The sequence below is a fragment of the Callorhinchus milii genome, unplaced genomic scaffold, assembly GCF_018977255.1.
Source record: "Callorhinchus milii isolate IMCB2004 unplaced genomic scaffold, IMCB_Cmil_1.0 Scaffold4, whole genome shotgun sequence".
NCBI classification, from domain to species: Eukaryota; Metazoa; Chordata; class Chondrichthyes; order Chimaeriformes; family Callorhinchidae; genus Callorhinchus; species Callorhinchus milii.
Window position 1 is genome coordinate 48,618,132 of NW_024704745.1, and position 26,701 is coordinate 48,644,832.

At 38.6% G+C, this 26,701-nt stretch overlaps 1 protein-coding gene across 1 annotated transcript in view; it reads right to left on the minus strand.

Annotated features, from left to right (window-relative positions):
* Positions 1 to 3,900: 3,900 nt before the first annotated feature.
* kpnb3 (karyopherin (importin) beta 3) overlaps positions 3,901 to 26,701 on the minus strand; it is a 36,565-nt gene continuing 13,764 nt past the window's right edge. Inside the window, exons 6-26 of the mRNA XM_042334243.1 lie at positions 26,572 to 26,676; positions 25,189 to 25,311; positions 23,874 to 23,994; positions 22,601 to 22,688; positions 21,547 to 21,653; positions 20,330 to 20,463; positions 19,276 to 19,356; positions 18,712 to 18,885; positions 17,817 to 18,035; positions 17,656 to 17,739; positions 16,823 to 16,955; positions 13,485 to 13,606; positions 12,408 to 12,504; positions 11,270 to 11,442; positions 10,387 to 10,498; positions 10,239 to 10,294; positions 9,868 to 9,990; positions 9,561 to 9,780; positions 8,516 to 8,744; positions 5,900 to 6,041; positions 3,901 to 4,851 (exon numbers count right to left, since the gene is read on the minus strand). Of these exons, the coding sequence (XP_042190177.1) occupies positions 4,765 to 4,851; positions 5,900 to 6,041; positions 8,516 to 8,744; positions 9,561 to 9,780; positions 9,868 to 9,990; positions 10,239 to 10,294; positions 10,387 to 10,498; positions 11,270 to 11,442; positions 12,408 to 12,504; positions 13,485 to 13,606; positions 16,823 to 16,955; positions 17,656 to 17,739; positions 17,817 to 18,035; positions 18,712 to 18,885; positions 19,276 to 19,356; positions 20,330 to 20,463; positions 21,547 to 21,653; positions 22,601 to 22,688; positions 23,874 to 23,994; positions 25,189 to 25,311; positions 26,572 to 26,676 (2,730 nt within the window). The 3' untranslated portion in view covers positions 3,901 to 4,764. The remainder of the gene's footprint in view (positions 4,852 to 5,899; positions 6,042 to 8,515; positions 8,745 to 9,560; positions 9,781 to 9,867; positions 9,991 to 10,238; positions 10,295 to 10,386; positions 10,499 to 11,269; positions 11,443 to 12,407; positions 12,505 to 13,484; positions 13,607 to 16,822; positions 16,956 to 17,655; positions 17,740 to 17,816; positions 18,036 to 18,711; positions 18,886 to 19,275; positions 19,357 to 20,329; positions 20,464 to 21,546; positions 21,654 to 22,600; positions 22,689 to 23,873; positions 23,995 to 25,188; positions 25,312 to 26,571; positions 26,677 to 26,701) is intronic.

A 26,701-nucleotide genomic window follows, 5' to 3' on the forward strand; every position in this document is an offset into this window, starting at 1 on the left:
ACTCCCTCTGCCTCCTTGTCCTCGAGCTCTCTGCTGCCTTCAATACCATTGACCACTCTATCCTCCTCCACCACCTCTCCTCTCACCCTTCATGGTTCTGTCCTTGAATGGTTCAGATCCTACGTCTCACACCATCTCCACAAACGGCGACTCCTCTAGCCCCCGTCTCATGCAACGTTCCTCGGGGCTCCGTTCTTGGTCCGCTCCTCTTCAATGCTCCCTTTTGGTGACATTATCCGCAGACATGGGGCCAACTTCCACATGTATGTGGATGACACCCAACTGTATTTCTCTACCTCCACCCTCGAGTCCAGGACCACTGCTGTCTTGACAGAATGTCTGTCAGACATCAAGTTCTGGATGAGAGCCAACTTTCCACAGTTGAATATCAACAAAACCCTCCTGATTGGCTCCCGTCAGTGCCTCCACATCTCACGCTCTACAGCATCACCACCCAAAGATGCTCACTCCACCTCACTGAGCTAGTCCGGAACCTTGGTGCCGTTTGACCCTCAACTATCCTTTCTACCCCACATCTGTGTCATGATCCGCTCTGCCTTCCCCCACCTCCGCAACATCGCCCTGCTCCACCACTGTCTCACACAGCAGGCTGCTGAAACCCTTGCATTCATAACAGCCAGGCTTGACTACGCAAATTCCCTGCTCATCAGCCTCCCCAAACCCTCCCTCCATAGGCTGCAGATCATCCAAAACTCTGCAGTCTGTGTCTTCTCCCACACCAGGCTCCATGAGTCTATCAACCCTATCCTCGCTCGAATCCACTGACTTCCCATCACACAGAGGATACAGTTCCAGATCCTGGTCCTCACTTTCAAAGCCCTCCATGGCCTTGCTTCCCCCTACCTCTGCGACCTCCTAACCATCTACCAATCTGCCCGCTCCCTCCGCTAAGCGGGCTCCGGCCTGCTTCATGTTCCCTGCCTCACCATTGGCACCATTGTTCCCTGCCTCAGCCATTCTGCTCCCACCCTCTGCAACTCCATACCAGTCCCTCCGCCTAGCTCCCTCCCTTGTCTGCATCAAGACCCATCTTCCCCTCCACCACCCCAATCCCAACCACCAGCTCGGGTCCGAAACAGCGCCTTGTGTGTCCTCCCAATATGAATCGCACTATACAAATGTAATTTTACTGTTGTATTGCAATTCTCCATTTGCATATGATGGTTGAAAAAAATGAGCCATCTTGCAATTCAGAGAATAAAACTAGTATGTGCTACATATGCCTCTCACCCACTGTGCGGATAGCACAGGGCCACCGCGACATTCGTTTCCCCAAGCACTAGAAGTTGTCTCAAGTCAGAAATCCTTCTGTTTAAGCAGGGCTAAGGGTTTTGAACAGAATTCTATATGAAAAAGATAAAATGCCATCATACAGGGAGAATGGTACTCAACAGGAACAGTTACTTTCATGCAGCACAGGGTCCATTAAAATACTCGCAGCTCAATGGAGAAAACTCCTGATATGAAGTCTGCTTCCTGATCAGGATTTCCTATTTCCTGGGCAGACTAGAATGAAAGGCCATAAAGTGTCCTGTAATTATTCACTTGTGAAGCAAGTCACCTAGTGTAGGGATCCGGGATACCTGGCAACCAGACAATCTGCACTCATTGCTAATGGAAAATGTAACTCGGTACTTAGCAAATATACAAGCTGCTTGAAGAATTGTATCCCATAATTTTTGGGGTACACTCTTACCATGAATGAGATTTTACAAGTTTGTCTCTCACCCCCACCCCCATTTAAAGGAAGCCCAAATCTGCTCAGTGAAACTCACAGAGTAGGCATATAACAAGGTTCACACTGGTGAAGAGGAAAGAGGGATGGCAAGATACTCATCAAACCAAGTATCAAGGCTTGAGCTATCAAATGCGAGGATTAAACCAATACAAATCAGTGGGCCAACAGTGAATGGGGATGTTAAGTACCTCAACAATCAAGAATCCTCCAAATGGGTTCATAATCCCTTCAACAACTGAGGCTGGAGGGGGGGTGGGGGAAACTATTGAACCCTATAACAAAAATAATCTTTAAATTAGTTGCTGTATCCTTAATCTTCTGATTAATATGTGCCAAACAAATTCAGGAGTGGCTGCAATGTATAAAATGCAGAACTAATTTTGAAAATGTGGTGAAGCTATCTGGTATTCAAAGATCACACAGCAGCATTTGGTCAATATCCAGTTTTTGAGACGCTGGAAAGCTTACATCCTTCATAATCAATGTTTTGTTTGAAGGCAAAGGCATTGTTCTTGGTCGTCTTTTCATCAACGATGCCTGAAAGTGCAAGGCAAGTCTGGACCTAAAATAAAATTAAAAATCAATATCTGAAAAAAAGGATATAAAGGGTACATCAATGTAAAACAATCAGAAGATTCTCATTGTGTCAAGTATCTTGTTCCAAGACTAATTGCTAACTGCGTATCAAATTTCACCACATCCAGCTAAATTGATCTTTTGGTGTGGTACGAGGGAAGTGTTGCATGTCAGAGTTGGTCTTTTAAACGAGATGTTAAACCAAGATCCAGTCTACCGGTTTTCAGGTGGACTAAATAAAAAAATCTGACAGCACAACAAGAGATGTTTCTCAGTGTCCTGGCACACAATCCTCCAGATTATTTTTTGTCATTTACTTCATGACCATTTGTAGGAGCTTGCATTTGCAAATGGCTTTGTGTTTGCCTGGAAAAAAGTCAGACAGTAATTACTATTCAAGTGCTTTGAGACTTTGCAATGATAAAGTGCCATAAAAAGTCAAGTTTTTTTATAATGGTAAGTCAAAGAAAAATTTTAACCATTCGTGGAAATAGATGGCATCCCCTAAACAGTTTCACTCCCCTTTCAAGTAAGTAACTTTGGTTAATTAACAATAAATAATACTAAAGTTAGGAAATTGTACATACTTCAACATGGTTATAGTCAACCAACCATAAACACAATTTTACAGAAATACAGCAGCATACAATACTATCAAAAACAGAAATGACCCAAACTGACAGAACCGAGCTGTAGCTCCTACATAAAGCGAGAGCAGACATTTGACCTATACATACATCCAAATGCCAATTTTGTTTCACTCTATATTGATGACCAAACTATTCTTTGGTAAATGAACAGACAAAGCAGCAGAATAATTGGCACATTTTCATATCAGCATCAGAATACAAATTACAAGCAAACCACTCAAACCAAAACTGCGGAATTACCAATTTTCCTACTTAAAAACTGATTCCCTTAAATCTTAGCAGCCCCCAAAACTTTTACTACTTGCATAAAACTAATCATCAGGACAACGCGGGTTTTAGAGTGTGTTTATTCTGAAATTGTAGTTACAATGAGTTACTTACTACAAAAGTTAGTAAAAATCAAAGTTTAGCAATAAATGAAAAACAAGAATGTCTAGGAAAATTAGCTGTAAAGATTTTCTATGCCGCTATTAGAACAAGTTTACCAATATGGAATCTATTCAGTTAGTTTCAAATCTTGCTTGGATTCCTCTGCTAATTTACCTTTACGTTTCCCTTTCAAATTATCTAAACTCAAGGGAAATTACATTCAGCTGTTTTGTACAGCATCTCTTCATTTGTCATACATGCTAAAAAAACATTAAAACTGGCTTTCCTGTCAGTGCACTTCAGTGCAATGCTATTCTCAGTCTCTTACCAGTATCTCCACAATGACATGGACTACTAATTTTGAAGTTTCCAAATCTTACTGAGGCTTTCCTACATGGAGTGAAAATGCCATTGCATTTTACAAGTTTGTTTTATTAAAACACAAGGAATGAAAGTGATCACATTCTGAATTATTTGTGAAAGGATTCATTTTAGTTTCATATAAACTGTGCACTCTTTTGAATTCATAAAACTGCAACACCAGGCAATTGTTAACATAACCTTTATTATTGCAATTTGAAGTTGCAAAATAAAGCAGATGACATTTTGCAAATTTTCTTTATATTTATCCTATTGCTATTTTGCCCCCACCCCCCCACCCACCAACAGAGCTTGGAATCAGATCAGCACTGAAAGTACCAGTATTGTAGGATATTACGCGACCATACAACAACTGAAAATTGGTCACTAATTCAGCAGCAATCAAAGACATGACACCAGTTGAAAATAGCATTCAATAAAGGTGCAGTTCACATGAAATTCCATTGCATTTTGTCATTGTTTATTGGGCAATGTGGATGAAATGCTGCTGGATATGTTAAAAAAAATTATATTTCAGAATTATTCGCTGGACAGGAGTCAGTGCTAAGGGGGAGGGAGAAAATGATCAAAACGATAGCACAAATGAAGGATCTTGCATGCTGGGCTATTTTGGCGTTCGTGAGACCGAAGATTCTATATCCTACCTTTGAAACGGAAAAACAATTGATACACTATTTAGTAGTTCAATACTAGATGTATAGAAATATTTTACCAGTTTAAAGCACACCAACACTGAAGCAATTTTTTTTCAAAATTATTACTGTTAATGAGACAGCCGGTTTAAACCAACTACATTTGTGCCATGTTTTGGTGATACCAAGTAGAAAAATAAGTATCAGTGCTGTAGGGGTATGAATATTTTTTTCCTCTGTAATTTGCAACAGTCCTAATGCACAATGAGTTGAGCCATAGAGATTCCTGCTACACATTGCGGTCTGCATAAGTGACCCACATAACAGTTCTCTCACAGAAGAGGGAGAAAAAGACAAATCATGAATGATTTTGCATGTTGCGACTATTTAAGGCCATTCAAGCAATGTTCAACAGGTTTTGTATAGCCGCCTGCTGTGCTTCATTAAGAGATGACATACACTCTGTCCACAATCCTCCCGAACCCTGGAATAAAAAAAAATGCAGGTCTCTCAGCAAACTCAAACTAGTCAGCAAATAAAAACTCATGTACACAAAATACACTTCACTCTACAGTATATTCTGTGAATGAAGCGCTTTGAACCATCTCTAAGACGTGATATGGCACTATATCAATGCAAGGATTATTATTACACAATACTCAACATTTTGACTCCAGTATAAATGTTTTAACACTAAACATTTAAGCTGGTCATTAGTAAGATCCTCTAACTCATGGATCATATGGCTTGGTTCTGCGTCAGAACTGAATTATATTCAAGTAGGACTCCTGCTAAAGGGACCCAAAAGCCACAGTTTTACAGCATGGATCTAAATAGCAATTAGGAACCAAGAATTGTGGCCTAACTTTCCCCATCTAGTCTGGGAATACTAAAGCCATAGATAATCGATAATCTTGAGTTCAAGATCCTTGTCCTAACCTTTAAATCCCTCCATGTTTTGCGCCACTTGACCTGTGTGACCTCCTCAAACCTCTCCATTCGGCGGACAACAGCCTGCTTCATGTCCTCTGCCCCACCATCATCGGTTGGATTTTCAGACTCCACCCCAGAGTCCCTTCAAGTCACCCCTTCCCTCATCTCCTTCAAGGTCTGCCTCAAGACATTCTTCTTTGACTGTGATGACTGTGCCATCTTTCTCACCCCCCTCCCCAATGCAAATTCTGGAGTGTCCAGCACCTTTGAATGTCCTCTCGATGTGAAAGGCTCCATATATCTTTTATTGTACAATATTCTGATCTACATCTCATTTCCATAATGCACAACGCCATGGAAGTATCAGGCAGATAAAATCTTTTGTCAGTCACTGAGAAAACTGAACAATATCAAATTTTCATTTGATTGATTTTTTTAGCGCAAATGTAAAGTTACATCACTATATCCAATGCAACATGAATGCTCCTGAAACCCTTCAGCTTACGTTTCAGTGACATAAAAATGCATTCAGTTATTTTAAATTCAAATACATCTCCATTCGGAAAGGACATCCATCTCTTTTGCTGGGTTCTACTGACCTGTACTTGTCGAATTACATTTGCCAACCGTTTACTACAGCCATCTTCATTCTTTATAGCTTCATTAGCAAGACCATCAGCAATGATGCCAAATATTCTGGGAAGACTGGAATTATTAGGTCCAAGGACAATTGGGTTGTTACTGTAAAGAACAGATTCTGAGTAAGTTTCTGTTTGTGGAAGTACAATTCTACTCTCCAATAAAATATGGAATTATTTCAGATTATAAACTATAGTGAATCCTTCCAAAATCTACACACGCACAAAACTAGAAAACTGATTAAATACAGTTTCACAAAAAATATCAAAACATTCTGGAAATTGATTTGTTTCTTGTGGTTGACCAAACTTACTGGGTTATCCTTCAAATTATGCTCAACTATATGTATCCCACAGCCTTGACAGTAGACCATTCTATAACTGATCCAATACCTCCCCCACCCAGATGAGAAAGAGGGCAAGAGGCAAGCCTTTGGGAGACCTAGTAAATAATAGTTGGGATAATCTGAATAATTATATCCTTAGCTTTGATCGACCTCAAGATACATCATGTGTGCCTGAACAGCGGGGCAGGTTCACATGTAACCCCTGCTTTCTTATTCCAATATTAAAATCTAGAACTTTAATCCTACAGAAAAGCAATAGTTAAAAATCAAAGTTAGTCTTGCAGTTGTGTTTACCAAGGAAATTTGATTCGTAAGTTTGATTATAATTGTTACACTGTCCTGTACTGCCATCTAGAGGCTCATTGGATGTATGCACAAATTACATTTTAGGTTAATAGCATCAGAAAGTTTCTTTGGTTATCAGTCAAACAATAACCAATTGTATGTTCATTGTCCTAATACTAAAAGCCTTCAGACTCTATTGCAGGTTGATGTTTTATATCGGACTGGAGTCTTTGACATTAAACCAGAGGACTCACCAAACTGCCTGTGTCAGGTTATTATATTAACGATCCCGGTCATAACTTTGAAGAACAGAACTTTCCCTATCCCTGGCAGAATTTTCCCTATCCCTGGCTAATTTTTCTTCCTCGTCCAGATTACTAAAATTTATGAATAAAATTAATATAAGCTTTTGACAATATACATTCAATGTTCTCCTAAAAGATAATATTTCCTTTAGTACAGACATTCAGATCTAAGAGATGTGTTCCAAAACCCACATCTGACAAATTTCTCTCTGAATGTGTAAGTTGTCCGTTATCCACTTAGTTTCGTGTGTAGTACAAGCTGTAGCCTATAGACCAAAATGTTTATACACCCGCGTCTCAGTATCAGGATGTCCTCCTGATGTGAAAGGTGCTATACAAATGTAATTTTGCTGCTGTTGTCAGGAGTAAAATGATCAGTTTAGATTTCGACAATGCCTAAGGACTTCTCTGAACACAACCCAAAGAAAGGATAGATTCTGAATTACTTCCTCCTTTATCAGAATTGAGGCACCAGGCTGGAAAGTGTTGCTTAAGTAGAATCCACAAAGATACCACAGTTTCTCAATCAATCCATATCAATCACCTTTCGCAGAACTAGATCTCTGCAGACATTTTGTACTGGAACTTGCTAGGAAAGCTACAATTAGAACCCAATTATAACTATGATTAATAAGTCCAACAAAAACACAAAATAGTATTGTCACATGGTGGAATACATTCTTGGACAGGTTTCCTAAAGCATCCCCATAAGCTTTGGTTCATTACTTAATAATGGGAGCAAATGAAATCCATTTAATCAGCTGCTGAAAACCCAGCCAAATTTAGATCCCAGCTTACTACAGTAATTATATATTTAGAATTGCTATAATCAGTAGGTTATTAGACCGTATAAACACAAGCAACCCTTGAGTGGAAAAAACTTGAGGTTAAATGTGACAGCTTTAGTCAAATACATCAAGTGTACATAACAATCTGCAGGATTCTTTTTAAAAATGCTTTCCCTCCACAAGCTGCAGGTCATTCAGAACTCTGCAGCTCGTGTACTGTCCCGCACCAGGCTTCGTGACCACATCACTCCCACCCTCGCTCACCTCCACTGGCTCCCCATCCCCCAGAGGATCGAATTCAAGATCCTCATCCTCACCTACAAGACCATTCACGGCCTTGCTCCCTCCTACTATCCCCCTATCTACCTGCCCGTATCCTCCGTTCCTCTGGCTCCGGTCTGCTCCACATCCCCCGCCCCAACCGCCCTACCATCGGTGGCCGGGCCTTCAGCCTCTCAGCCTCTAGGCTCTGGAACTCCATCCCCCAATGCCTTCACCGCCTCCTCCCTTTCCTCCTTCAAAGCCGGTCTCAAGACCATTCTCTTTGACCGTGCCTTCAGCTCCCCTCTTGACTCTCTACCCCCTCCTCGCTCCCTCCCTTCCCTCCCCTCACCCTGACCATTTCACCCGTCCTCGCTCCTTCCTCCCCTCACCCTGACCATTTCCCCCCCCCCCAAAGCTCGGGTCCTGACCCAACTGTCCAGCGCCTTGGGACGTCCTCCCGACGTGAAAGGCGCTCTATAAATGGAATCTTGTCGTTGTTTCTAGCCTAAAAGGTTGAGACTCGCAAATGCTGCCATGAATTACACATTTTTAAATACTTTATATTAGTTGACGGTTGTAAAAACTTGCCTTTCAATAAGATCACACAAATAATTGAAAGTGTGAACTGCTTCTTCTTTGTCTTCATGCAGCGGTAGCCATGATAGCCAGTGAGGCAAGAACTCATTCACGTTTACACACTCTGGTCTACATTTCATGATTTTCCCGACTGCAGAAATGCAATTTTCTGTTGCATTAATATTTTCTTTGGTTTTCGACCCTTCCATTTGTATAACTCCTACTAGGAGGGGAATTGCCTCTGTATAATTAAAAAAAACAAAACCATCTTATTACCCAATAATAATCTTTAAAAAGTTCATTTTGTGCCAATAAGCAAATCTGCCTGATCCAATGGGGTCAACAAATTTACAGCTATGAGGAGTAGTTTGCAGAACACAAGAAGTTTGGCCACAATCTAGTCTAGGCATACTCTACTCAGAATCAATTAAATGTTGTGAACCATTTTGGTTCAGAAAACACTATCCTGATGTGTAATAGCCATGCACATTTGTGGCAATCATTAACCTAATAATAATAATACGATGCAGTCAGCATTAAAGGGCCAAAGGAAGCACCTGTAGCTCAGAATTAATAAAATCTAGTTTTGAGCAAAATCATCCTTTATAACAAAGATTAGAATAGATTTTCTCTCCTGATTACAGAAAAAAAAATCATGCATTTAAGGTCTTTTCCTTCAAGTCAATCACAAGCACCAAACTTCTCAGATTTAGCACATTATTTACTGCTGTGTAAATATGCCTTATTCTCCTTTCCCGAGCATTGCGCACAACATGGAATCTGATATTTAACAGAACCAGTTATGATACCCTACTTTGATTTTAACTGCATTAATAAGTGTGTTAAGTTTGGGCTAAGCGACCAATAGACATACAAAAATGAAGCTGCCGAACAAGATTGCTTCTCATTAAAGCAGCATAAAATACAATATACATTTTCTATGTGACGTTAAAGAAAACTGATGCTACATATACATAGTAAACTTCTCTGCTCTAACCCATACATTCATAATCCAGTATCCCCTTTTAATTCCAAAGCTATAACCCATTAAACATACCAGTGCAAAATGGCCTGTAGTTCTCTCCACCAAATTGGGCCATTACTCCAATGCCATAAGCTGCTGCTTGTCTCACCTCAGGACTGTTGTCACAGACATATTGTAACATGGGCCTCAGGAAGTACTCTGCATATTTAAATGAGGTGGGACTGCAATGTTCAATCACATCATCAAATATGCATAAACCCCACTGTTTGTCTGGCCATGGTCTATGCGGACACTATAGAAATGAAAAGGTTGTATTAGCTTTGGATGTTAGGCGAATTGTAATTGAATAAACAATCTTAAGATTGTATTTTATACTTACAATAAGGTTGACCATTAGTGGAAGAAGTTGTTCAAACCATGGCAGTGCTTTTTCCTTATAGCAGCTAAACAATGAGTGCAAGATGTCTGAAATTTTAGTCAAGATGTAAACATCACTTTCGTCCTGCAATCAACCAAAACATTGGATTACTCACTTAAGAATTAAAACTACTGTGAAACTGACCTGTAAACGTTGTATAGCAATACGTTTAGAATATATGTAGCCATACAGCACATGCACATGCAATATCAGAAAATGAAATCCAATTGAAGGATGCATTTTCTCCCCCTCCTCCACCCGCAAGTTAAGTGAATTACCATAGGAATATTTAAAGAAAACTGTATTGTACACATAAATTTTTGAAAAATTACTTCATCTTGTAAGGTTTCTTCAACTTGTTCATCATAGTCTTCATCTTGTCTCTTTGCTGAAACACACAAGCGATTAATGATTAGGTTACAAAGAGACTTGGATGGAATGGAAGTTTTAATGCTTGATGCAGTAATTTCTCCTGCTTACCTTGTCTTAATTCTTGATTTTTAAAGTGCTCCTCTAGTTTCCCCTTCATAATATTTCCCAGTTCTTCAAGATGTTCACTGCTTACACAGCCTTCACCCATCAACTCAACACACTAAAGGGAGGGAAAATAAAACTTAAAAACTATTAAGATTCGAGCATTAGAGTAGATGGGGAAGGACATGAGCAGGAAACTTTCAGTTACTGTAAATCAAGAGCTTAAAGTTTAAATTAACTAGGAAAGATTAGTAATGCAACCAGGTTCCTTGTTCATAAAATAAATGAATTTGTAAACCAAATATTTGTTTCTATAAATAAACAATAAACACCTACCCATGGAACCTTTGTGAACCTAGCATAATTGTGCTTTATCCTTTCTTTATGATAAAAAGTGCACCAAAACTGTAATATGAATCCTGAGATACAACACTAAAGAGCAACAGTCGAAACAAATATTCTCTTAAAATAATGAACTGCCAATGAACTGTGGACGTTCACTTGATTTAAGGCAATCTGCAATGACATTAATATATTTAATGAAATGCTCGCAATGTTCTTCATCAGTATGAAGAAGAAATCACATGATATTACTGATTTCATAATGAACTTCAGCTCTGTTCAAGCCTTTAAATCCTTTAATGACAATGTCTTGCGGCAATAGTGACTGGGACTCACTAACTTCCACTGAAACACCTGCCCATGGAACCTTTGTGAACTTAGCGTAACTGTGTTTTCTCACTTTGATAAAAAATACACCAAAACTGTATTTAATATGAATCCTGAGCTACTACAAAAAAGTGCAACAGTCGAAACAAATATTCTCTTAAAATAAGTTCATTAATATGAATGCAAAATTCTCCCATATGCTCCACTTAAAAAAAATTACCTTTGCAAAAGAATGCATAATTTCAGAAAGAACGTCAGAGTCTGGTTCTGTACCAATTCCTTTGATGAGGGAATCACACATAAAATGCCACATTTGAGTCACATAATTGGGTCCTTGAACCCTAGCACATTCTAGGAGCAGAGGCATCGATTCAGCTGCTGCAACACGAACACGTTTTTCATGGTCAAGGAAGACAGCGTTATATACACAATAACAACTTACACTTGTTTAGCGCCTTTCACATCAGGGGGACATCCCAAGGCAGTGGACAGCCAGGGATTTGGAGGTGGGGGGGGGAGGGTTTGGAGTACAACTTACTATCATCAAAGTACCAGTTGTGGAGTGGAGGGGACGAGGGACATGCAGCAGTCCTTGTCAGCTGAGCGAAGGATAGGAGTGGTGTTGAACAGATTTAACAGGCAAATTTAACTCTTAAAGGACTGAAAAGTTATTTTGGTGCAATAAGTTTTTTCTTATTGGATTTCAGCACTCTAATATTACTGTGGATTCATGTAAAAAAAAATCCATATGGTAAAGCACGGTTTGAAGAATACAATAATTCTTTTTTTAAAAAAGCCACTGAAATCGCACAACAAACGATTTTCAAATACAATAATACTTGCATATGTCTTATCTGTATGAATTGTATAATCGGCCAAGTTGTACATCCACCTGATTTCCTATTAAAGCCACTTAAATTTATATGTACCAGTTGTATTAAGCACCTCAAGACGATGAGGTTCTGGGTAATCACCATGTACAACTTGTGAGTTTTACTGTATATAATCCAAATATAAAAACAATGCCGCTTATCTAAAATTTCAGATCAGCACAATTATGAGCTTTTCTAATCAGGTAATAAAGGAGAATTTTATTCCTAGGATTACTTATAAGATTTATATTAAATAATTTATATTAAATGCAATATATAAAACTGGTTGAAAGATTGTCACATCAATTTCTGAATTTTTGTCTTGCCTTCTGGCAACCAAAAAACACAGAACACAGCACAGATACTCACGCACATATTCACCTTCAGCCACAAAAACCTTTACTATCTTCAAGAGGTATGAATGTACGAAGACAAAACTACAACATCTAATACTCTTGATAAAAGTAGCCACTCATGAAAGGATATCATCGTGGAAGTAAAATTTAAGAAGTGGCACCATCAGCTTTACCACTTGTTCTGTGTACTCAGCAAATCCTTCTTTCAGTTCTTTAGCGTAACATACCTAGAAAATATTTCATTTGCATCATTTTTTCGCTGTAAATACATGCAAACAAAGTCAATCAAAAAACAAAGCAAATCTTTTAAGCACAAGAAATATTTTGTTTTTAAATAAGACTTTTGAAAATATTTATTAACCAGTTGATTTCTATTTCCTAGGAATTACATTTTGCTAATGTATTCGGTTGCTATACATCAAAATATTAACATAAACATTGCAATGATAAAATCAGCAACAGAACATTACCGTTACCTCAAAAATAATAATAATAATAATAATCCTTGCATTTGATATAGCGCTTTTCACGTCGGGAGGACGTCCCAAAGCGCTTCACAGAACACACTGTAAAGTGAATTGACTGTATATTTGTGGGCGAACGCGGCAGCCAATTGCGCACAGCAATGTCCCACAAACAGTCGTAGATTGAAAATGACCAATTTTTAATTATTGTTTTTTTTTTTTTTGGAGGGATTATTATTCTTGAATTCAAATACTTGAATCCTTCAGGATAAAAATTGCAAAATATTTCAAAATGGTCCCAGGGTTTATTTATTCTCTAGAGTTGCACACTCATCATGAACTAGTTAAATTTTGTGATCACAATCTAAGAGCATTTAGTGAAGAGTTTTGTTTTCACAACCTCTCTCCAAAACCTATGTTTTTCTTTTTACATCCATTAATGCAATGTTTCTGTGAAAAGGCACAATCATTGTTTTTTAACCTCAACCGATGCCATACTCCAGCGTAATATAACTAACTCCTTAATTTAGTTCCTGGAATAAACAATTTTTATTCTATAGTTCTAAATTTCCTAGATTGTTTATGAAAAATAATGACTAAATATAATCATTAAAACAAAATGCAAAACTGTTTTAAGTTTATTAACAGAATGAGCTCTCTCACACGTCTCAAGTTTCAAGTTGCTAACTTATTTTTACTTTTCTAGAACTAAAACTACAAATGCAACCCAACTCACCACTTACCAACATTTGACAAGCAGTTGCTTTTTCCTCTAACCCTGCAGTTTTGATTCCAAAGCTCTGCTGATCACCAAGATTCACAAATTCCCATCCATCATCTTCACTCATGTTCTCCATATCTTGTGCTAATAAGCAGAGTGTAAAATGTACTTTATTTTAACATTTACTGTTAAGCTAACAAAAGGGCGACATAACATGGTGAATTTGTCTTCAATAAGACCCATTAATAATAATAATACTTGCATTTGATATAGCGCCTTATCACGCCGTGATAACAAAAATGGCAATGAGCTAGACTTAATTGAGTTCACAAATCAACAAGGGACAGTTCTAGAAACAAAGAGGACAAAAACAGGCACATTCAGGCTTGATTGATTCCATTGCTCCACAGAGACCAATTGTGAAAGAGGAGACCCACGAGGGAAGGTAAGAGATTCATCTTTTATACAGACCACAACATATACAACATAACTGAAGGGTTGAATGCTCAACTCTAAAGCTCCTGTTGAACCTGAGGAAAATACTGTACAAAAATGCGGACTACAAAGTTTAAAGCAGAATTCACTCAGAATTCCAGCGATCACATATTCCCTTGACGAATAAAAATACCACGGGAAAAGTGGTTCAACCATGGTTAACTAGAGCAGATAGGGAAAGCATAAAATTAAAAGAAGAGACCTATAATACTGCAAAAAGAGCAGTAAACCCAAGAATTGGGAGGGCTTCAGAAATCAACAAAGAAAAACTAAGAAACTGATTAGGAGGGAGAAAATGGATTATGAAGACAAACTAGCTAGGAATATAAAGACAGACTGCAAGAGCTTTTTCAAATACATAAAGAGGAAGAGACTAGCAAAAGTTAATGTGGGTCCGTTAAAGGCAGCGACAGGAGGAATTATAATGGGAGAGTCATTTAACAGATACTTTGCTTCTGTCTTCACCTTAAAAGACAATGAAAACTTGGCAAAAATAGAGGGGAACCAAGAAGCTAATGTTAGTGAGCAATTTAGGGAAATTAACAGCAGTAAAGTATTAGTACTAGGGAAACTGTTGGGATTCAAAAATGGAGTCCTGTAGCTCAGTGGTTAGAGCACTCGCTTTGCAAGCGAGAGACGTGAGTTCAATTCCAGGCAGGGCAAAACCTTGGGCAAGTTTCCTTACTCCACACGCCTAATGATAATCTCTCCAAAAAACAACAATAAATTGGTCATTTTCAATCCATGACTGTTTGTGGGACTTGGCTGCCGCATTCGCCCACAAATATACAGTCAATTCACTTTACAGTGTGTTCTGTGAAGCGTGTTGGGACATCCTCCCGACGTGAAAAGCACTATATCAAATGCAAGGATTATTAAATCCCCTGGACCTGATGGCCTGCATCCTAGGGTTTTAAAAGAGGTGTCTGCTGAGATAGTGGATGCTTCGTTTTTGATGTTCCAAACTTCTCTGGATTGTGGATTGGTTCCCATTGATTCGAAGATTACAAAAGTAACACCACTATTTAAGAAGGGTGGGAGAGAGAAGATGGGGAAATATAGATCAATCAGTCTGACATCGTTGGAAGGAAAAATTGTAGAATCCTTAATTAGGGACGTTGGAGTGGGATACTTTCAGACCATAACAAGATTAGGCAGAGTCAACATGGCTTTACAAAAGGGAAGTCATGCTTAACAAATCTTTTAGAGTTCTTTAAGGATGTAACTAGCAAGTTAGATAGGGGGGAACCAGTAGATGTAGTATATTTAGATTTTCAGAAGGCATTCGACAAGGTGCCACATAAAAGGCTGCTACACAAGATTAAGATCCATGGAATTGAAGGCAATATATTAGCATGGATCGAAAAGTGGCTAACGGGAAGAAAACAGAGAGTAGGGATAAACGGGTCCTTCTCAGATTGGTGGGATGTAACTAGTGGAGTGCCACAAGGATCAGTGCTTAGACCTCAAGTATTTACAATCTATATCAATGATCTAGACGAGGACTTAGAACTTAAAATATGTAAATTCGCAGATGATACTAATAAACTAGGTGGGAGAGTAAGCTCTGAGGATAACACAAATAAATTGAAAAGGGATATAGATAGGCTAGGTGAGTGGGCAAGAAGGTGGCAAATGGAATATAATGTGGGGAAGTGTGAAGTTATTCACCTAGGTAGTAAAAAGCAGATTATTTTCTATAAGGGGAGAGACTAGATAGTGTTAGTGTTCAGAGGGATTTGGGTGTCCTTGTACACGAGTCACAAAAAGTTAGTGTGCAGGTACAGCAAGCAGCTAGAAAGGCTAATGGCATGTTGGCATTTATTACAAAAGGGTTAGAATACAAGAGTAGGGAAGTCTTGCTGCAACTGTATAGGGCCTTGGTGAGACCGCACCTAGAGTATTGCGTGCAGTTTTGGTCTCCTTATTTAAGAAAGGACATACTCACCTTAGAGGGGGTGCAGCGTAGATTCACTAGGTTAGTTCCTGGGATGAGGGGCTTGACCTATGAGGATAGGTTGTGTAAACTAGGCCTATATTCTCTAGAATATAGAAAAATTAGGGATGATCTTATAGAAACATATAAGATTCTTATGGGGTTTGACAGAGTAGACAGTGTGAGACTGTTTCCCCTGGTTGGAGAATCTAAAACTAGGGGTCATAGTCTTAAGATCAAGCACAGCCCTTTCGAACAGAGTTGAGGAAACACTTCTTCACTCAGAGGGTAGTGAAATTATCGAATTCTCTACCCTAGCAGGCTGTAGATGCTCATTCCTTGAACATATTCAATACTGAGACTGATAGATTTCTAAAGAATAGAGGGATTAAGGGATATGGGGATAAGACGGGCAAATGGAGTTAGGTTAAAAGATCAGCCATGATCTTACTGAATGGCGGGGCAGGCTCGAGGGGCCGATTGGCCTATTCTTGCTCCTCATTCCTATGTTCCTAAGTAATACACTCTTGACAATACTGTGACTATCAAAAAAAGCATCTCAAATCATTGAATGGCTCCTGGGATTAAGGTTCCCTGAACAGCAAAAATCTGAAACAAGGAAAATATGTGATCACAGATCATCAAACTAGTCTTGTTACAACATGGTCTATTGCGTGAAGATTTCTAACTGGAATCTTCAATAAGGATACTGGAGTGCATAATATTGACCTACAGAAACTCTGTTCCCACACAATCTAGCTTTGGGTTACCAGGAGATACCCCTTGCATTTCTTATTAAGGAATCCAGTTTAAAATCACTGCATGTGAGTTTCTAGTGGCTCAAACCATTCTCTTTATTTTTAAAGAGAAAAGTGGGAAAGGAGCAGATAAGGTAAAATAGCTTAAACCTATACATATTGTGTACTCACTGTCCAGGAGAGCCACTTCGGGTTTTATCGAAGCAGTCTTCATCAGTGGTCCCATAACAACAGGAAGATACTGCTGGAACTCTTTCCCTAGGATTTTACACATTCTTGCCCATGCGGAGATCATGTAAGAGATCTGCAAGAAATTAGAAAGTAATTTGCAGATATAGTGAAAAATCAAGAAAATACAGGGCAGCCAAATTGGATCCAATATCAGATTGCCACATTAAAAGGCAGGGGTTTGGGTAGTCAAATCACCACATACACCATTCCAATCCAGGCGACTCCGCTGAACGTCACTTTCATTACAAAGTGACATTAGCGGGACTTTCTGCATTTAATGTGCAGGAACAGTATGTGACGTTAGCAGTGCTTCCTGTGCACGTGAAACTCTGTTGGCGATAACCTGACAACCTGGAAATCAGCCATTTCAGTGTGAGAAGTCAGCTGCTCCATGCAAGAATCTTTCACTTCAGATATCGTAAACTACTTTGAGATGTTCTTCTACATCGGTAGTGGCCAATCTGCACCCCATGGGGGCTGCCAAGAAGCCCGCCCACCCCAACCCCCCATAAAACATTTGCACATGTCTAGGTAAGTCCGTGTTCGATCAGTAGTGTGTTTTCATTTGTTTTTTGATCAAATATTTCCTGATTTGTGGCTAAATTCAAGAAATATTCAATGAAGAAAATTTATTTTGTTGGCTGACCATGAAGGTTGGCTTGTCAATGGATGATACCAGTTGAGATACTTAAAACATTTTTTAAAAAAAGGCAACAACACATAAATGCAGTTTAAAAAAATAAAGTACCTCAAGAGTCTCATTCTTCACATACCTGAGGGTCATCATCATCCAATTCACTGGAATCAGTTTGAGTTTTCAGAAGCAGCTGCATCACATCCGAGGCATCTTGCATAAACTATAAAAACAACTGTAGTTAGTGATTTACATCCGACTGCTAAACCACAGATTCTAAAATTTACCAAGCTGGATTACCTTATCTTTACCGACAGCAAGGCCTATCAGGCTAATGCACTCAATTGTTTTTCCTCTCAGTAGTCGGAGCTCCTTCTGTATTGCATTTTCTACGATGTGCTTCAGCGATGGCATAAATAAATCATAATATGGAACAAACTTCTCCTCTGCTGTGTCAGCCACTGAAGCAATGGATGTAACAACCTGCTCCAATACCAACTTAGTTCCCTTCTGTATCAGCTAAAAGACAAGATATATTAATATACACACAACTTCCTTTAAATATTTAGAAAAATGTAGCAGCTGAAGCACTGAATCTTGCATTTTTGTAAATGGTCTCCTCTTCTGGGGTTGTACTCTTGCATAAGTGGTCAACCTTCAATTGCGAACCAAAGGGCAGTAAGTAACTAAACCATGGATAATATCCCAGCAGATCCTTTAACCAGCTACCACCAAGCATTTACACCCATGTACTTTCTAATAGGGTCTTCAGAGATATTGGACTACTTATGATTCAAGAGTTGTTTGATAAATACTGTAATTTGTATTTGTATTCTGCACTACCAATTCAAATCATATAAATTTACAGCATGAAGGCTATTTGGCTCACTGCGTCTGTGCTGAATATTTGAAAGATCTGCAGTTTTCTTATCTACAACAGGCATGGTCGAAGATGAAGGTCTTGAGGTGTGCTCTAAAAATGTGGAAGGAGGGGGCAAGGCGAAAAATTTGAGGGAGAAAATTCCAGAGTTCTGGTGCGCAGTGGCCGAAAGCACGGCTGTCGATCTTGGAACGGAGGATACAAGGGACATGCAGGAGGCTGGAGTCAGCCGACTGGAGGCGACGTGAGGAATAAGCAGGTCAGAGGTACGGGAGTGCCAGGGCGTGATGGGATTTGAAGATGAAAGCAAGTTACCTCTTGCAATTTAGCAACCATGATGACATGTAGATGGTTTACTAGATTGTCTAAGTAGGGGAGTAGCAGCGTTTTAGGACAGTCTTCAGTAAAATTGATTAGAGCAGCAGCAGCATGAGCTTGAACACGTGGATTAGCTTGATCTTCCATAGTTTGCAAAAGAGCCGAAATCACCTTTAAAAAATAAAAAGCATTAACTATAGTGAAGACATAAGGGAATTTAATTTTCTAGATTCAAAAAAGGCCATATGTTCAACTGGATCTACTAATGGCTTTGAAAAAGATGTCAGAAATGTTAGGCAGCAATTTTCTGTGGCATTTTCATTCTCAAAATAGTAATAATGATAATCCTTGCATTTATATTGTGCCTTATCACGTCGATGAGACGTCTGAAAACGCTTCAAGGGATATACTCTAAAGTGGACTGACTGTATATTTAGTGCACGAAACAATGATGCATATTGACAGGTGGAATGGAAATTGAAAGATCACTGCTCACTTCTGACTAGACATATAATTCACAAGAAAATTAGATATTCTGATATTTGAATTAGTGGTATTTACCTTGTCATGAAATTTTCTTTGAAACGTTGGTGCAAAATCTGTAGCCATCTGGCCAATTGCATTACAAGCTGCGTACCTAACCTTGGATGCTAAAATTAAAGACAAAGAGAATGAATTAAAGCACAAGACATTTCAAATCCAATAGAAGCAGTAATACTCCTGTGATGAATCATAAAACTTTACAGCTTATTGCAATATGTACATTTAGCTTTATAAATCAGTTTCTGGGCACACCATTAGTCACTGTGGAAGTAAGAAATGTAGAAGTGGCCATCTATAGCCCCTTGCTACAATCATTTGTGAATAAGAAATAATGAAGATCACAGCAATGTCTAATACACACACTTTCCAACATTTGATCCACAGATCACTGGACAGCAATGTGAAGCATTAACCCTCACTAATTTTCCCCTGGCTCATTTTCCCATCTCTAGCCCAAATGCAGCATCTCACCATTCTGCTGATCAAGCATTACTAAATTAGCAATAAATTATGATGTTAAAATTCTGGGAAAGATAGCCCAATGACACACTAAAACATAGAAGGAAATTCCAAGAGTTAATTCCTTGCTGCAAAAAAAAATCTCAATAAGCATTGCCACTATTTTAAAAAAATTGTGCTTAATACCGAATCTGTGAGCCCATTAATCCCCAACCTGATTTTCAATGCCAGAGTCAGACATGGGACACTTACCTTTACAATCATAGAACTTTGAAAAAATAAAAAGCAAAGCTCTCTAAATTTTACCTGAGCTTATCTGAAAGCTCACATAAGTTAGAATCAAGAAGACCATAAACTAGACGACCCGAAGCACCTAATTACTTTTTAAAGTTGCTTTTGAAATATGGGATGGAAATTCTATTGATTTCTCTCCTCCTATAAGTCTCAGAGGTTCACCATTTAAAAAATTACTATGCGACATAGATACTGGGTCCCAATCCCTGACTGTCCAGCGCCTTGGGGCATCCTCCCGACATGAAAGGCACTATATAAATGTAATTTTGTAATGTATACACTTTGCACTTACACTGAAGTAACAGATTTAACATTTCACTGAACTTACAGGATCTTGAAGAAACATCAAGACAAAGTTCACTATTTCATTGAGGATTCCTTCCATCTGCTGATGACAACCTTCCCCAATAGCAGATAAGGCCATCAGGCCTGCATGTCTATACTTCCATTCAGCTGAAAGAGATCAGTTGAAAACATTATTAACCTTTAAGCAGTACAGGTGAGCGCCTTTTGTATTGATGCATTTTTACACATCAACTTTCCATTGACTATAAAAAAAAGTTTTAAGGCAATGGAACACTAAACGTCTTAAAAATGTACCTTCGCTCCAAAACAGACAGCATGAATAATAATAACAACTATCCTTGCATTTTACAGCACCTCATCACATTGTCAAGATGTATCAAAAGCACCTCACAGGGTACACTGTAAAATGCTGGAACTGTGCATTTTGTGGGCAAATGAGCAAGATGATTAAAGGATGTTTTAATAAGGTTGCAGAAGAAAATGGAAATGTTAAATGGTAAAGATGAATACAAGAAGAGCAGAATATGGGTGTTCAATTTATGGGTACATTTTTTACTCTAATTTGATTCAGTACATCATCTATAAATTTGAAAACTGGTCAGCCTAAGAAGACTAATCTTCTTGGATGCAATTGTAATCTAAAGGTTAAAAACAAAATGCTACATTCAAGCAAATGTTTTGAGATTTCACAATGCATTTGTCACATAACATTTTACATTACAACTAATTACTTGCAACAAAACATTGACTTGGATGATTTATATGCACGCTCCACACTAACTGTATAGAGTGTATAAGTTTGGGACACAACATGTCAAGTGATTTGCAATGGTGGAAGGCAAACTAAATGGATATTGGTTTTCTTTTGTCTAGCAAATTCTTATGTTATGTATACATTACGGTTAGAAGCTCCAGTAACAGAACTATCCGAGGAGTTAAATTCACTGATCAGAGCATCTCTAATCCAGTAATATTGTGATTTTTTAATATGATAAATCACAATTTTTTGCATTTGATACATTAATCATTGAAACCAACCACTGCTAGACCAACACCCCAGGGATTTTGCACATTAATTCCTTTCCTAACCCTCCACACCCCCAACCAGCTCTTCTTCAAAGCCCTGCCATTAATTTGCTTACACTTTACCACTTTGATGAACATGGTTGCCATTAACCTCAAGAATTATGTGAAACAATTTAAAGTTTAAATCATATTCCTCATACTCACGATTTTGCAACATTTGCATGATATGTTCTTTTATCAGTGGAAGCACTACTTTGCCACCGAGGCCACAGGCTATTCTGTCCAGTGCACTCTCACCAGCAACAGCATTGCTATATTTGAAACAAAATCGGTTAATTGTCAAAAAAATGCAATTATAAAGATTATTTTTAAATGTTTGGGCAGAAAAAGATTTCCAAACAGACAGCAAAAGAAGCGGTTACTTAATTTACCTTACTTTGAAAAAGCACTAAAATCAAATGTGAAATGTCACATTTGATTCAAGAAAAAAAAGTTAAAGAATGTTATAATAATCAATCCCACCCATTAAGTATGTGTTCGTGCGTTCCACCCTGTCTACTGCTCACTCGGTTAATTTTCTTTTAAAGTATATCCCATCTTAAGGATATACTGAATTTAGAGAACATCTAGCAAAAAATTCACCTGGACAATAGCTGGGATAACAGGCCTTACTTAGTTCTGATTTTTGGCTAGATAAATTTTAATTATATTCCCTAGATCTGAGGAGGTTAATGCATGTTTTAGTCAAGTTATTTATAATACTAAAGGAATTTTCAAGTTATTTTGGAAACAACTCTTCCTGTAGGTGAGAAAATGGAGAACAAAGAGCTATAAATCTTAAAACTTAAAGCTAAAATTAGCTTTTTAAGCTCAGTTAAAATTGATCTAGATTTTTTAAAAAAAACACAGGGTCGGGAGAATGTAAAATGAATTTCCACAGAAAGCTATAAATTCAGAATCAATTAAGGTATTAAAGGAAGATAAATGCTTGAAATGAGGGAATTAGGGATTTGGGACTTTAGTCTCTAAAGCTCAATATATTTTCATCTTGTTTATGGATTCTGAAACAAACTGTGTTCTCCTACCCACCAGTGATAAAGCTATTCAACATCACGATAGCTTGATTACCATAGTACTAAATGTATTAGAAATATTAAACTTTCAAATAAAACTTTTGCTTTACTTTCTTAATTTTAATATATATTTGATTAACCCAATTATTTATCATTAGAAGCAGTCTATACTGAATCCTAATTACCTGTCAAAGTCATCATCTTCCAGTTCATCTGAATTTGACCAGTTCTCATCATCCTCTAAATCCACCATCATAGTCAGCATCTGTGGAACTTAACAAATACATTATTAAAGGAATTCCATATTTCTGCTGACATGCAGTTCAATATTTTAAAAAATTGGAAAATTAAAATGAATCAAAAATTCTTTAATCTGTATATCTATTATTATGGAACAAAAACTTTATCTGATATGAAACTTATATTTGTACACAAATATAGTTATATCTGCAATTCAAAAATTGTTCACAAATCAATACTGAAGACAACTTTCAGGCAATTATCATGATGCCGACATCAGAATTGATGCACATTCATTTTATGTGATGCATAATTTAGTGGTCATTCGTACAATAACTAAAAGATTATTCTCGTTCAGATTGCACTATGATTTATACACAATTTCCTGCAAATTACGTAAAAGGACTAAAATTAAGCCACTGGCTTAAACACACAACTAGACTGCTTCTAAGACAGCTTAAATAATCAATTTTAATTAGTACATTGAAATCCACTGACCCAACAGCGTACTATATTCATAAGCACAAGTAGTATTTTATAGCAAGAATTCCATTATAAATTCAATTTTAGCAAGCTTATCGGAATTCAGTATTGGGGAATTGACTTCACTAGACACAGCTTAAGTGTTTTTTCAAAATCTTGGATAAAAATTTAAAGGATAGAATTTTTTAAAATAAAGAAAAATAAGTTCATAGTATCTGGACAACTGCAGCTACATTAAAAAAATTTGAAGTGAAAAATATTCAAATACTCCATTCCTTCACCAAGTACTCTACTGTGCTACAAGATTGCAACTTTTAAAACCCCCTCTACAGCGTCTGTGTAATTCTGCCAACTTCAGGTCACACTGTAACAAATAGGAGCTATAGAAAATCAGCTCCCATTGCACTGGTCATTGTTTAATTACAGAGCTACCAGAGAAAGAGTAAAACAACAATGCCAGAGAAAACAAGCTCGGGTGCGGATCCAGCGCTTCAGAACATCCTCTTGACTTGAAAGGCACTATACAAATACAAATCCTTCCCTCCCCTCACCCTGACCATTTCCCCCCTGCTCGGGTCCTGACCCAACTGTACAGGGCCCTGGGGAGTCCTCCCGACGTGAAAGGCGCTCAATAAATGGAATCTTGTTGTTGTTGTTGAATGCTTTTTCCAAATTAACTGTCATCAAGAAAGAAAATCTAAAGTTGAAGCAAATGTAATTGTTATGGTTACTTACTAGCCTGTGATACAATGTTGCTGTGCTTTCTCAGCATTGCAGAGGCAGTCTCTGACAAAGTTACTATGACTTCAAGTGCCAGCTGACGTTGCATGTTCTGCAGGTTAACGTCTGCACAGATCTGAGGATCAAACAACAATCATATCAATTGCACATATCCAAACACATTAAGAAATCAAAAAGAAATACAGTGATGAACTGTCTTGTATGACAGTGAACTGTACTGTCATTATCCAGTCGATTGAGTTCAATGTCTTGGCTGCCGTTAGTTAGGAACAAAAACACATCCGCCTTCTGGATCCTCAGGTTTCCGTTGATGTTGCTTCCTGCGTGCTAGGCATGCGAGGTGCAGGAAGTGACATCAGATGCAACCTCGTGACTGAGTGACCGAAGACACGGTCGAAGAAGAAGGTCTTGAGACAGGTCTTGAAGGAGGCAAGGGAGGGGGCAAGGCGGAGGGACTGCGGGATGGAGTTCCAGAGGGTGGGGGCAGAGTGGCTGAAGGCCCGACCACCAATGATGGGGCGGATGAGGCAGGGGAAGTGAAGCAGGCCGGAGTCCGCTGAGCAGAAGGGGCAGGCAGGTTGGCAGGAGGTCGCAGAGGTAGGAGGGTGCAAGACTATGGAGGGCTTTGAAAGTGAGGACCAGGGTCCTGAACTGTATCCCGTGCGTGATGGGAAGCCAGTGGAGTCGGGTGAGAATGGGGGTGATAGGGTTGCGGAGCCTGGTGCAGGACAGGGCGTAGGCTGCAGAGTTCTAGATAATCTGCAGCCTATGGAGGGAGGAGTTGGGGAGGTCGACAAGCAGGGAGTTTGCATAGTTGAGTCTGGATGCTATGAATGTATGTATGAGAGTTTCGGTGTGACAGCGGTGGAGCCAGGCGAGGTTGAGGAAGTGGGGAAAGGCAGAGTGGGTCCTGGCATGGATGTGGTGTATGAAGGACAGTTGAGGGTCGAAAATAACGCCGATGTTCCGTATTGGCTCTATGAGATGTAGAGTGCATCTGTGGAGGGAGATGCTGTCAGCGCCAGAGGTATGGATGCGCTAACGGGAGCCAAGCAGGAGGGCCTTAGACTTGTTGACATTCATCTGCAAGAAGTTAGCTCTCATTCCTGGACTTGGATGTCCGACAGGTAGTCTGTGAGGGCAGCAGTGGTCCTGGAATCGAGGGTGGAGGCAGAGAGGTAGAGTTGGGTCTCATCCGCATACATGTGGAAGTTGACCCCATGTCTGCGAATGATGTCACCAAGAGGAAGATCTACTTCTGACATCTGGCATTGACGAGCTAGTGGCAGAAGGCCCCCAGTACGCTTACCTTGAGACTCAATGTTAAAGTTGCCTCCAGATGAGGACGTAAATATTTAGGTGCTGTGTCTGCAAGCTCCACCAAAGATTTCAACACAGAGTCATCATTTTGATAACAAGAGTCATTCGCAGCCTGGATCAGAAAAGGATGAAGAACGTTTTAACCAATGATATGTACTCATGAAGTTAGTTAAGTCATATACAGAGACACTTCTGATCCTCAGACATCTTGTTTCATCAACTTAGCAGTACCTTGGGATTGGCTCATTATAAAAGGAAATATATTTTCATTACACTTTTCATTTGCAAGGACTCTTCTCAAAGACATAGAATCCTCAAGAGTCGATTTATAATGGATGTTTGACAAAAACTGCTTCTAGCATTAATTTAGCCTATAACAGAGCCAGTCTGGCACTGAACAGGGCCTTTAGACGAACACATATAAAAATAGAACTATTGTTCAGTGCCAAATAACTGCTATCCTCCGACAATAAAGGAATCAATAAATCACATGCAGCAATTTTTGAATAATGAATATTTCTTCCTATGCTGATAATCAGATTCTGTAATCTAATTTGTGGGAAGTAGTTCAAACAGGATTCCACTCTCAATCAGACCAGTATACAACCTGGTTCATAAATGCAAAGAATTTAAATAAAACTATTTGCAAATATACCATTCAAATATTGCTAGAAGTGATTCGGGACGCTGATGTTGTAAGTTGTAATTGCTTTGAGATATTAATGAAATTAGCACAGTTTTACAGTTATCTTCAAAAATGTAGGCTGAACATTATGTTACATATTTATATGTAAAAAAAAACTAGGCTCAATCTATTGTAAATCTTTCCTGATTGCATTTTCACTGAACAAGTCATGCACTTTAAAGTTACAGCTATTTCAAAGTTAGACCATAGTCTCAAGCTGTTCAGATAGCAAAGGTTCCACCAAAAGTAGAAAGAGTCAATGTCTCAGTTAGCCTTTCAACAGGTGAGGTTTGAGGATAGCCTGAAACACTATCTTTCCCCTTTAGATACTGATTGTTCAGCTATCAATTTTTGCTTTCCTTTGTTTTGTTGAGCAGAATGTATGTAAAAATACTGTTCACATTGGCAAAGGTCTTTCGCAGCAATGTCTACTTCAAAAACAAAATGAACAATAAAACTCCACTCCTAGTAAAAATGTCGAAATCAAAAGAATTCTAGGGGTTGTACACAAATGATGCTAAGCCTACACATCAAATATACTTCCAATTCAGTCAGTCAAACAGCCTTCTATTCAGCTTCATAAAATCAAGAACCAATTGCTTAATTTGAGGACTATCAATAAAATACAAATACATGTCTGGAACAGTATAAGCCTGGTTACAGTCATTTAAATGAAAAGTACCTTACCTGCAATATTCCAGGCAGCATATCAGAAAAATGCTTTTGGAGGGGAAGATTATTTTCATTTGCCAACACAAATGCTGCTGCAGCCCTCGCAGCCAGAGTACGAATCTAGCAAAATTATAATTGACAGAAT